Source organism: Neltuma alba, unplaced genomic scaffold, assembly GCF_004799145.2.
Source record: "Neltuma alba isolate B1F8T4 unplaced genomic scaffold, ASM479914v2 tig00006184_pilon, whole genome shotgun sequence".
NCBI classification, from domain to species: Eukaryota; Viridiplantae; Streptophyta; class Magnoliopsida; order Fabales; family Fabaceae; genus Neltuma; species Neltuma alba.
In genome coordinates this window covers 22,363-34,764 of record NW_021634378.1, presented here as the reverse complement: position 1 = coordinate 34,764, position 12,402 = coordinate 22,363, and the positions used below count along the sequence as shown (strand labels likewise).

Genomic DNA, 12,402 nt, shown 5'->3' with positions numbered 1-12,402 from the left:
GGTCTGTAACCACTCAGCCCAATTTGGAATTTGACGTAAACAACCCAAGGAAACAATTGATGAAATTAATTAGATTGGGTTGGATCTTTGGGCTTATTTTTAAAGTCCAATCCATTAAAGAATGGTTTTTTTACTAAAAGAGGAAAAAGTGATATTTTGGTATCTATAATTTTAGCTCAATATAATTCAGTTCTAATAATTTTTGACTTAATTGAAACTCAATCATTGTGCTGTGAAATATATAATTTGATTTTCTAAAATATATGCACTAATATTTTAAATGATGCGATTGTAAGGATTGAGTTGCGTTGAATAATAATTTAGGGATTATATTATAATCCGGTTAAAAATATAAGAGTTAATTTGTACGAAATTAAAGTTGAGAAATTGGATTTCAATCAATTTAAAATTATAAAAACCAAAAATAGAATTTTCTCTTGAAAAAACACTAACAAAAATAAAACCTGAAGCGAAAAAATTAAACCATTGCTGAGAAGTTTATTGATGATGTTGAATCTTAAAATTACCAAGCACTCCTTGTCCTTATTATTATAGGAGATTCTCAACTAATTCTCATGTTAAGGAATGATAGTAAAAGCATTAGATATGTTCTAAATAGATTAATTTTTTTAAGTTTACCCCAACTTAAATGATTCACGAACTTATTAAATGTAAACCTTAATTAGTAACAAGGGTAAAATCAAAAAGTAGCAATTATCAAGTTAGTCGATGACTTAAATTTAGGGCAAAAAATTACTTCTACAAGATGCCTTATAAATGACAAGAGGAAGTATAAGGCTAAATACATTTGTAACTTGAAACCATAAACAGTGAATAGTTTAAAAGGAAAAGAGAACAAAAAGAATAACCTACTTTTAACAAAGAACTTCGTGTTACATAATATTGCCTGTCTGCGTAATTAAAAGGACAAAATATCCTTTTATTCTTTAAAGCGGATAATATATGTTAATGTTATTCCAGGTCCTCGCATATTCTAAAGTAAGAAATTTAGACCTTGTTTGATTCCTTATTTCCAAAACAATTTTTCTTTTTTTAAAAAATGAAAAAAATTGTTTGGTAAATATTTTTCCATCAGGGTTTTATAAACTGAGAAATGAAAATTTATTTTTTAAAAAATGAAAAAAAAATCAAAACAACTTTTATATATTTTTTGTAAGCGTAGCGTTAACGGTTAAGTGAGAAAGTCTGACTTCAGCGCTGACGTGGCACTCAGCCTCATCATCGTCAAAACGCCTCGACCTCCCTCTCGTTATCATCTACGTGCATTCAAGCTGTGGCAAACCAAAGGCCTCAGCCTCGTCGAGCTCTGCAACGCCGTTCAAGAGGGTGGAGATCGGCGATTGAACAGTGAAGCAGCGTGAGGGTAGCGCAAGTTTTCAGCCAATCTTTTCCAATGTCTATAATCCTGCAATCCCTTCCGCCATTGATGGCGCCCCTTCCCACTCCGATCGATTTCCCTTTCTCTCTCTCTCGATCTCTGAATCAGTCATGGGAGCTGAATGATCTTGGCCCAACATTTGCTGTTGTGATGATTGAGGTATTTTACTATAAGAATCATGCATCCGTGGGGGAAAAAAAATGATTTAGGAGTTTGTTTTCATCTTCGTTCGAGCTGGTCTTTATGTTGTGGGTGCGTGCCTGAGACAGCATCACTTTCTCTGTTCTGTTGGTTTGTTTGTGATTATTACTGAACTCTTCACGTCACTGCTTCGTTCATAAACCCAATCCCTTCACTGCTCCTAAAGAGCTTCAGCAGAAGCACGAGGGTGCTGTTAGAAACTATAGAGTTTACATGATTTGGTTCAGTGGCTTATCACGAGGGTGCAATCGGAAACTCCATTGAGTTTTCTTGATCTTGTTTTTAAATTTCCCTTCTTTTTTTTTCCTTTCTTATCAATCTTGCTCCAAGTTTCGTGTTATTGTTGTGGCAGGGTTCATCACCTTCTTTTCTTCTTAATCATGTTTTTATTTTATTTTTCTTATGACGTGGCATGAGATGCAGAATGACACACGGCATTATAAAACCTATATGGCAAAATCACGTCAACAAAATTGGTCAACTCAGTCAACCGTCTAAGATAGGTCAACATTGCTATATTTTCATCATTTGCTTCCACAGGCAGGCATCCACAACTCGCAAAAACTTTGGATGCAAAAATGCCGCTTAACCCACAAATTTTATTCTATAAAATCGGGCTAAAAGCAAAGAATGATCCTATCTTTGTTTAGCCGCTAAACTGCTCAAGCTCAAGCTCTCACTTCTTGAATTCAAACTTATTGCAGCTTGATATGATTGTTTTATAACAATCATTCAAACAATGTTTTTTCCTTCCTAAATCTTGTTTTGGAAAAAAAAATTATAAAACTATTCCGATAACATAACTAAAAACAGAGTAAAAAGAGCCTTAAGTTCCACGTACTCCTAAAAGCTAAATCCCACCGGAAGGAAGAAAACTAAGATCCTTTCTATACATTCATGCATTCACAGCAAGACGCCTACATAAAATTCATATTCTATTTCTATGGTAATCATTTATTTTGCATCTCTTTTTCAACATACTACACTTTTTACTGGGCGTAAAACATCCACATAGATTTCATCCTGGTTCTCTCATGCAGCCTCCTGGAAGAAGAAACTTGAACTTGTGTGCATTCTCTATCAAATAAGCAGGAAGATGAACTGCAGAAGCAGATCGCGGGATGGATCCCATCTTTCTAATCAGATCCTGGAAGGAGTATTCTTCAGGGAGCATATCATAAAGATCATCTCCCTTACATATAAGCTCCTGAATTCTCTTATGACCAAGAAAATCCCTCTGTTTTGCCCGGTCTGCGTGACTATAAGCTGTCATTTTAAACACAAACTCAGAAATATACCGAAAGCAGAAGCTGCAGTGCCATCCTGCATCCGAGAAGATCACATTAGTTAATCGAGAGTGTCGGTAACGAGTCAGGGGACCATACAAATTTGCTGTGGCCCGCCAGCTGCTGTAGTCGACAGGGAATTCAAATGAGTACATGTAGTGCTTCAGTTCAAGATGCAAAACAGCAGGAATTTCATCACACCATTGAAGCAGTTTCAACGTGTGAGGGCTAGGAATCTCATCTGTATCTGCCATAAGAAGAATGTCACCATTCATAATCCCTGCGTGGTGTAACAATTTATTCATTGCTGCACGTTGCTCTGACTCAAGAACAAAAGGGTCCTGACGTGATCCAGGGGTTGCAACTCGTCCAGGGAACATGCCATGAACAACCTTGTCTGCAGCAAAGGCGAATCTAGCTCGGTTTGAGGCGAAGAATAGAGGTTTTGGGATGCCTGTGAATGTAGTATTGGACTCAAGGATCACAAATTTTGAAACGTAAGGATAAAGTTCTCTCCATCTAATCTCTAGTATGTCTAACTCATTGCTAAAGATGATTGCATCAAAAATGTGACGAGGTTCAGAGCGCAGTGACCAGTCATGGAGGCGGCAGAGATGATCCATGGAGACATTTTCTGCATAATAGTGAGGTAAACGAGTGAAGGGAGCTGGGGGTTTGTCCCAAACAGGTCGGAAGAAGTAAGAAATCTTTTGGCCATGGATGAACAATTCAGCCGCAAAAACTATTGCCAACAAAATAAGAAAGACATAGCGCAATTTGGGAGATTTCTGTCTAGCGGTAGGGCGAGTTCGATAAGCCATGCCTTGAAGAGAAAATGTTTGTCAATTGAAGCGATTAACATGTTTGCCCCAATTCAATGAATTGGATATATCATGTCCATCTGCAAGCTGCATAAGTTTCATCAAAATGGATCAGAATATAGAAACTTGAATACAAAGTGAACATATTTATGCCATTCAATGTGAATTTTCAAAACCAAACAGTCAAGTACACTTTGCAACAGTTAACTAATATCACCAAGCTGTTCCTCCTCACAGTGAGAAAACATAATGGATTCTCAACATAATTTGGCAAATCAAACATAGGAATGATGTCTTGGATTATATTAAATTACCTATAACTAATGCTCACAACCATATATATGAATTAGCCATTGACGTTTAGGTTTCAAAGCCTTAAGCAAGCTTATAAGGCTGTCCAAGACACTAAAACCCATAACAACATTCTTCTTCATTGTCACAAAAATCTGAATTTAACCTCTGCTCTTGATTAACTGACTGCTTTTCCAATAACAAATATCACCACTGATACCATTGTCCCAGGTAAAAAGGATTCATCAACAAAAAATTTGCCATCCAATTAACAGAGTCATCTCAATTAGAACTCATCCACTTAATATTCTCAAATTATCCAATCAAATTTGTTAACACCTTTAAGAGTCTAATTGAACCATATCATTGTGATGAAAAATAACATGAAGCCTCCACATTCATGCATCTGGAGAAAAGACGATACAAATGGGGTCAGAATCCCATTATCATAAAACAGAAACAGATGCCTAAAGAGTTGGATGACACCTTAAAAATCTGGAAATTTGTAGGAATCATGAGAGGAAGCCCCCTTGAGCTTCGAGCCAAACAAGAAAACAAAGATGAATCCCATCCCCTTCAATGTACAACAAATAGATCCCCATTCAACTGAAAGAAACCGTTTCAACACAGAACAAAATGACGACCGACAGAATCACATCTCAATCAAGAACTCAAATCATTCGAATTTATTGATACCTCTTGCCTTTATTCTCAGAATAAACCCCCCAAAAGTCATTCTACCAGAAACTTCAAGGTTCACGAATTAGCTTCCTAACCTTCCATAAAACGCAGAAACGCAAGGAAACCAGTTAGAGAGAGGAAAGTACAAAGAAGGCCAAGAAAGGAAACGCAATTACAACACGCGTACCTTAACATTAATGAAGATGAAGAAGAACAGCGAAAGCTAATAGGGTTAAAGTGAAGGCAGGGAAGATTGATTGTGATATGGAAAAGGTCGTGAGAGAGAGAGAGAGAGACTAGAGAGAGAAAGGGAGATAGGGGTGTTTTTCTGAAATAAAAGAAGAGTGATAGTGGTCATTGTGTGAGATTGACTTGACGCCATTGCGGCATTACCAGCTGAAGTATGTGGTGTTTCGCAAATCTCGAAAATGGAGAAATGGATTTGGACAATTTATTGTGTGATCATTCGCCACTGGACAATCACTTATCACACACGCAATAATTCACTATAAATAGCTTCCACATTAAATACTTATTCTTACTCATTCCTATTTTAATTATTTTAATTATCCTAGTTGATATTTGGCCTTGGCCGGTGAGGTGGTGGCACTATGTGACTTCATCGGTCTTTTTTTTTTTTTTAAATATATGAAACAATTTCTCTCGTGTTAATGTGTTTAAATATAAGAAATGAATTTTTTTGTCCAGATTTTTAAATTGTTCTTTACATTTTTAACCTCATTTCATATATGTCACTTATTATCTCTATAAAATTTTTTTATTTATTATCATTCACGTATTCTCCTTACAAATAAGAGTATAACTAAAAATATATATATATACTCTTTTAGTCTTATTTATAAAGTAGAGAGAATGTATTTTTTTTTCTATTTATAAGACATTAAAAGAAATTTTTTGTATGAATGTACAATTTTACTTTTCATTTATTATTGTGTTGACTTTATTTATATGAGGTATTATATATATTAAATAGGGATAAAGTCAGAAAGTTGTTGAATTTTAAATGAGAGTTAATAAAATTTAAAGTTTTTCTTGGTCTGTGTGAAACATGTTAGAAGTAACTTATAAATAGAATTAGAGGTATATATATCTTTCATATTCATTAGTTTTGATTAAACCTAAATAGTATATTGAGTCACGTGATTTTGATAGAACAAACAAGAACAAACAACAAGTCTTATCCCACTAGGTGGGGTCGGCTACATGAATCACATGACGCCATCGTGCTCTGTCAACAACCCAATCCTTAGATATGTTGTTGATTAGGAGGTCTCGTTCAATGACCTCATTCAGCGTTCTTCTCAGTCTTCCCCTGCCTCTTTTTATGGGACTCTATCTTGTTTGATCCACCCTCCTCACCGGGGCCTTCAAAGGCCTTCTCTGCACATGTCCAAACCATCTTAAGCGATTTTCAACCATTTTCTCTTGGGTAGGTGCCACACCGACTCTTGTCCTGATCTTTTCATTTCGAATCCTATCTTTTCTTGTATGACCACACATCCATCTCAACATCCTCATTTCTGCTACTCCGACTTTGTGCTCTTGTTTTCCCTTTATTGCCCAACATTCACTACCATACATCATAGCTGGTCTTATAGCAGTCCGATAAAATTTTCCTTTAAGTTTCTCAAGTACCTTCTTATCGCAAATAACTCCGGTAGCTTTCCTCCACTTTAACCAGCCAGCTTGTATTCTATGAGAAATGTCTCCATCAATTTCCCCATCCTCCTGTATAATGGATCCTAGGTATTTAAACTTTGATACTTGAGGAATAACTTGCTCTCCCATCCTTACCTCCAAATCCCTATTACCTTGCCTCCCTCCAAAATCACAATGCATATATTCTGTTTTGTTCCTACTCAAACGGAAACCTTTCGACTCCAAAGTCCTTCTCCATAACTCCAAACTAGTGTTAATTTCTTCTTTTGATTCCGCCATAAGAACTATATCATCCGCGAAGAGCATGGACTTAGGGATTCTTTCTTGAACAGGTTTAGTTAGAACATCCAGAACAATGTTGAACAAGTACGGACTCAAAGAGGATCCCTGATGTAGGCCAATCTTAATAGGGAAGTCCTTTGTCTCCCCCCCAGGCGTCCTTACACTGGTAGTTACCGCCTTATACATATCTTGTATGACTTTGATATACGCAACCCGTACACCTTTCTTTTCCAAAGCCTTCCACAATACTTCTCTTGGCACACGATCATAAGCCTTTTCCAGGTCAATAAAAATCATATGTAAATCTCTTCTCTTACTTCTATATCTCTCTATTAACCCCCTTAGTAAATAGATTGCTTCCGATGTGGATCTCCCTGGCATAAATCCAAATTGGTTTTCCGAAATAGAAGTCTCCAACCTCAATCTATATTCCATCACTTTTTCCCACAACTTCATTGTATGACTCATAAGTTTTATCCCCCTGTAGCTTGCACAGTTTTGAATGTCTCCTTTATTCTTGTAAATAGGAACTAAAATGCTTTTCCTCCACTCATCCGGCATATTTTTAGAGCGTAAAATTTCATTAAAAAGCTTGGTTAGCCACGCCTCCCCCTCATCGCCCAAACATTTCCAAACTTCAATAGGGATACCATCAGGCCCAACGGCTTTTCCATTGTCCATTTTCTTGAGAGCCGCCTTAACCTCTCCGATATGTATCCTGCGGTAGAAAGCCAAATTCCGATCATTTTCGTTAATTAGCAAGTCCTGCAAGTCCTGAGTCGCATAATTGCTTCCCTCATTAAACAACTTGTAAAAGTAAGCCTCCCATCTGTCCTTAATATCACCATCAGTAACTAACACTTTACCATCTTCATCCTTTATACACTTTACTTGGTCCAGATCTCTCTTTTTCCTCTCCCTTTACTTTGCGATCTTGTAAATATTTCTTTCTCCCGTCTTTGTTCCTAACTCCTGATAAAACCCTTCATAAGCTTTAGTACGTGCTTCGCTCACTGCTCTCTTTGTCTCTTTTTTAGCCAACTGATACTTTTCCTGGTTCTCTACACTATTGCACAAGTGTATGGCCTTAAAACAATCTTTTTTCTGTTTGACTTTCTCTTGCACACTCTTATTCCACCACCAAGTCTCCTTATCTCTTTGACCAGGACCTTTGGATTCTCCCAAAATTGCTTTAGCTACCAAACGAACCCTTGAAGCTATCTCTTCCCACATCATGTTTGCATTTCCCTGCAACTCCAAATTCCCTTCCTTCAAAAGAGTCCTTTTGAATAACTCCTGCTTCTCTCCTTTTAACTGCCACCACTTAATCCTGGGTTTTGCCACTTGATGGTACTTTTGCCTGGTACTCTTAAAACATACATCAAGGATAAGTACTCTATGTTGGGTACTCACCCCGTCTCCTGGAATCACTTTGCAATTAGTACACAATCTTCTGTCCGGATTCTTAACCAAAAAGAAATCAATCTGTGATTTTGAGACACCACTTTTGTACGTGATTAAATGCTCCTCTCGCTTCTTAAAACAAGTGTTGACAATCTTAAGATCGTATGCAAGAGAAAAATCGAGAATAGATTGTCCTCCACTATTAAGCTCCCCAAAACCAAAACCACCATGGGCCCCACTGAATTGTCCTGCTTCTTTACCAACATGTCCATTAAGGTCCCCATCGATAAAATTTTTTTCTTCGAGTGGTATGCTTTGAACCAAGCCCTCCATATCTTCCCAAAACTTATCTTTAAGGTGTGTCTCTGCCCCAACCTGAGGTGCATAGGCACTAATGATATTGATAGTATCCTTTCCAACAATTACTCTTAACGATATTATTCTGTCCTCAAACCTTTTAACCTCTACCACGTTTTTTTTCCATGTCCCATCAGCGATGATACCAACCCCATTCCTTGTGCTCACCTTTCCTGTGTACCAAAGTTTATACTCTCCAAGTTCCTTGGCAGCTTCTCCAGTCCATTTGGTTTCTTGGAGGCATAAGATATTAATCCTTCTGTCCCTCATAACTCCTGCTACTTCCATAGATTTCTCATTTAACGTCCCAATATTCCAAGTGCCAAATCTAATCTCAGTCTCATGAACTAACTTCTTTAGCCGCCTCCGTCCAAGAGAGTGCGGTAGCCCTTGCTCATTTAACACTACATCCGGGCGACAATGCAGCGGCTCTAGCTCATTTCTCACTGTACTCGAGCTATACAGCGCGTCACATCTGGGCAACGACCTAGCATTAGCATAATTACTTCGTTGATCCATGTTCATGAGATTCGACGGGTTTTTACGTTGGCTGTCGAGGGCCTAACACAACCCTCCTCCTTTATCCGGGCTTGGGACCGGCTATACAACATAGGCGGAGTTAGTCACGTGATTTTGATAATTGTTCTTTAAATTAAAGGCAGAGGGAGTTGTTCTTATAGTTTTATTTGACTTTAATTAGGCCTTTGTAGGTTTTTTATTGGATCCTTACAATTTTCTCAACTATAGATCTTAGTTCTTTTAATGCATTGAAAAAAGCTCATGTGAATGCTAATTAAGCTTAAGATGCTGTAAAATATACTGGCACAAAAAACTATAAAACATAGAATAATAAGAAAAAACACTTTTAGATATAAAGTGATGAAATTTATTGAGTTAAAACTTAAAAGTCATCTTTTTAGAAGTATTTATGAAAAACAAGTTGGAGGTTGAATTTAGTCCCAAACATAAAAGCTTAATTTACTTTGTTTTTTAAATTTATTTATTTTTAAATACTCCTATTAATTGCAAAGGTTTTCATCAAAAAGTAATGTTAATGCATATAATTAAATATGGTAATTTAGGAAAGGTAATACATATTTGTTATAGATAACCAACTTAAATAATTTTTTTATCCCCTTCCAATTAGTTACCTAAATTCTAGCTTTTATATTAAGAATTGGAGATAGTATTATCCTAACTATTAAAAAAATATTAATTTTGACCATTAACAAGTGCACTCCTTTAATCCTTAAGTTTTCAGGTAAAGATAGTTTCTATTTGATGATGCTCCCTCTAGTATTTATTATAAACTTTTATTCTTTTTATAATATCCTATGATAGTTTCAAGGACTATTGAATTTTTTTTTTATATTTGTCCATATTTAATATCAGTAGTAAGAGGGTAAAAATTAATATGACGTTTCAGCACCAAAAATATTAATATAATATTAAAATTTAGTTTAGGCAATAAGGATAATATTAAAAATAACTTAAATTTTATAGGAAATTTAAATTTAATTCAATTTATAACATTTGCGTATTTATTATTAATTTATTAATATTAATAGTTCTTTTTTTTACCAGCATTAATATTAATAGTTCTACTCATTAATGAAGAGAAAGTAAAATGAAAAGTCCACGCGCAAACTACAAAGGAAAATCCCCAGCCGACCTTATTAAACGCATACCAATCTAGTTAAATTCACCAAATTTATCATAAAACTTAAGTGATTTCTGATATTATTTTTATTAATTATAGTAAATTTCAATGCTATATTAATTTCTACTCTCTCATTATTTTTATTAGATACTTCTTCACTCCTTAAGACGAATTGAATAGTTAATGTTAGTCCTATATGTAAGATTTATTTCATATGTCTATCAATTTTTTTCAAATTAACTCTATTAATTTTTTTTTGACAATATCAAGTAGGAGAGGGAGAAGGAACTAAGGAAGATACTTAAAGGATTTAAAAAATATATCATATTGATGAATTTAACTAACATTTTTAATTAATATAACTTAGTTAATTAGGTTTTATACTCAGGATTAGAGAAATTCGTACATATGTAAAAAAAATTTAATACTCATTAAAACTAACATATAGATGTTATGAGAAGGATAAAAAAAATGTTTTCTAGAAAGGATCTAAATACTAGGGGGTCAATTAAATATCTTGCGTTGGATTGGTACTAAAGAAGACTACTAGTGCTCTTTGCAAGGTTGGGCGGCTTGACTTGGCTTTCCACAGATATGGTAGATGACTGGATGGGAAATGGATTTTAATAATCCGTCAAATCGTATTTTTATTTCTTTTGATTTTATACTTATAACAAAGTTTTATTTTAATCCCTGGTGGTGTCTTTCTTATAGTCTTTGTGCACTGTTAACCTTTTAATTTCTTTTTTTTTTTTGCCAACAACTTTTTAATTTCATACAATATGTGATTTTCATTCTTTCATTTTATAAAGTATTTTTTTAGTGTTTTAATTTTGACACCATTAATTTTATTAACAAAAAAATGCCAACATTAAAATATTAAATGTTAAAAAAAATTTACAAATGCTTGCACATAAATTTTAATTTATTAAAATAAGGATGGTTAGCAAAAAAAAAAAATCATTTGATACTAATAATATTAGTATTAAAGAATTGAAAAGATAATCTGTAATTTATAAAATTATGAAGTGATGAAATTCAAACTTCATATGAAACTAAAAAAACCAAAGCTGTGCTCATACCTTAATTAATTATAAGAATTAAAAATTCTGCCTCCAAATCCTCTCCTTTTCCTTTTTTTCGTTCTTCTCATGATATTATGTCCACCTTTAGATAAAAACAATAAGCAAGGCAGACTCAATATTTTATAAACTTATCATTATAAAATAGATAAATTAATTAAAAATATTAAAATTTAATCTACGCAATTTATAACTGCACTATATTGAAAATAGAAAATAGTTAATTTAAAAAACATTATAATAATTTTGTAATATATGAAATCTGAACTTTTTTCCCTAAAAATTAAACTCATACTTTTCTGGTCCTATTTGTAGGGCAAAGAGAAGATATTTTTTAACTCTATTTATAGGAGACTGTGAAAATTTTTTTGTATGGATGTACAATTTTATCTTTCATTGATTATTGTGTTGATTTTGTTTATATGAGGTATAATGTTTATTTAATAGGGATAAAGTTAAAAAATTATTGAATTTTAAATAAGAATTAATAAAGTTTTAAATTTTTTTTTGATCTGTATAAAACATATTAGAAGTAATTTATAAATAAAATCAGAAGAGTAACTCACAATGCTCTAGATTCGAATCCTGCGAATTTGTAATTTTTGTTGTTGCCAGAAACGGGGGCAAACGCCATGATGAATATACATCTCCCATACCCAAAAGTGAAATATACATGATTCTAAGTGCTCAAGGACGCGGACCTACCAAGTCTAACAAAAAGGATTACATCTTCGTAACATAACAAACTAAAATTCGAATTCTCATGAGCAAATGTGCCCACATTTAATGCTTTAAATATGATTACCTACCTATATCTAGAAAAAAAGTCACAGGAGCTCATGAGATAAAATAATAAACAAACAACTAACAAGCTGTTAATTAAAATGATAAGCGGTCTTATTTCTGTAAAAAGGAGAATACGAGTTCAAGTTTTCAAAAGCGCATTTGTTAAAAGAACTTTAATGTTAATGCTCTCAACTTGGTAGGGATTAATCTCAAGCTTAAAGTGATTTGAAAGTACTATGAGTTTTACCAAAAAAAAAAAAATAAACAAACCTCCTTTCGTAATTTGTAATCAGGTCCACCATAAAATATCCTCTCTCTTAAAGCCTTTAAAACTGTGACTCCTCGTTGGGAATCCAAAGAATTTTATGTCGGGAGGAGGAACATGCGTGATTCCTGATGAAACAATTTGATGGATAGGTCAAGGGCTTATAAACAATTAGTGGGCTGAGTCCATATTACCTTTAACCAGAGC

The 12,402-nt window shown here is 34.2% G+C and overlaps 1 protein-coding gene across 9 annotated transcripts; it reads right to left on the bottom strand.

Moving 5' to 3' along the window:
* Positions 1–2,473: 2,473 nt before the first annotated feature.
* Positions 2,474–12,113, bottom strand: LOC114749808 (beta-1,4-mannosyl-glycoprotein 4-beta-N-acetylglucosaminyltransferase). 9 transcript variants are annotated; one of them, XM_028938341.1, is made up of 5 exons: positions 12,103–12,113; positions 4,695–4,769; positions 4,485–4,604; positions 4,338–4,404; positions 2,474–3,794 (listed from the first exon to the last, which is right to left on the bottom strand). In XM_028938341.1, the coding sequence occupies exon 5, from the start codon at positions 3,705–3,707 to the stop codon at positions 2,619–2,621; it is 1,089 nt and encodes a 362-aa protein (XP_028794174.1). In that variant the 5' UTR covers positions 3,708–3,794; positions 4,338–4,404; positions 4,485–4,604; positions 4,695–4,769; positions 12,103–12,113; the 3' UTR covers positions 2,474–2,618. The 9 variants fall into 9 exon arrangements, with proteins under 9 accessions (XP_028794174.1, XP_028794172.1, XP_028794175.1 ...); XM_028938339.1 differs by lacking the exon at positions 12,103–12,113 and adding an exon at positions 4,867–4,969 and having other exon boundaries at positions 4,695–4,774; XM_028938342.1 differs by lacking the exon at positions 12,103–12,113 and adding an exon at positions 4,867–4,969 and having other exon boundaries at positions 4,485–4,572; positions 4,695–4,774.
* Positions 12,114–12,402: the final 289 nt, after the last annotated feature.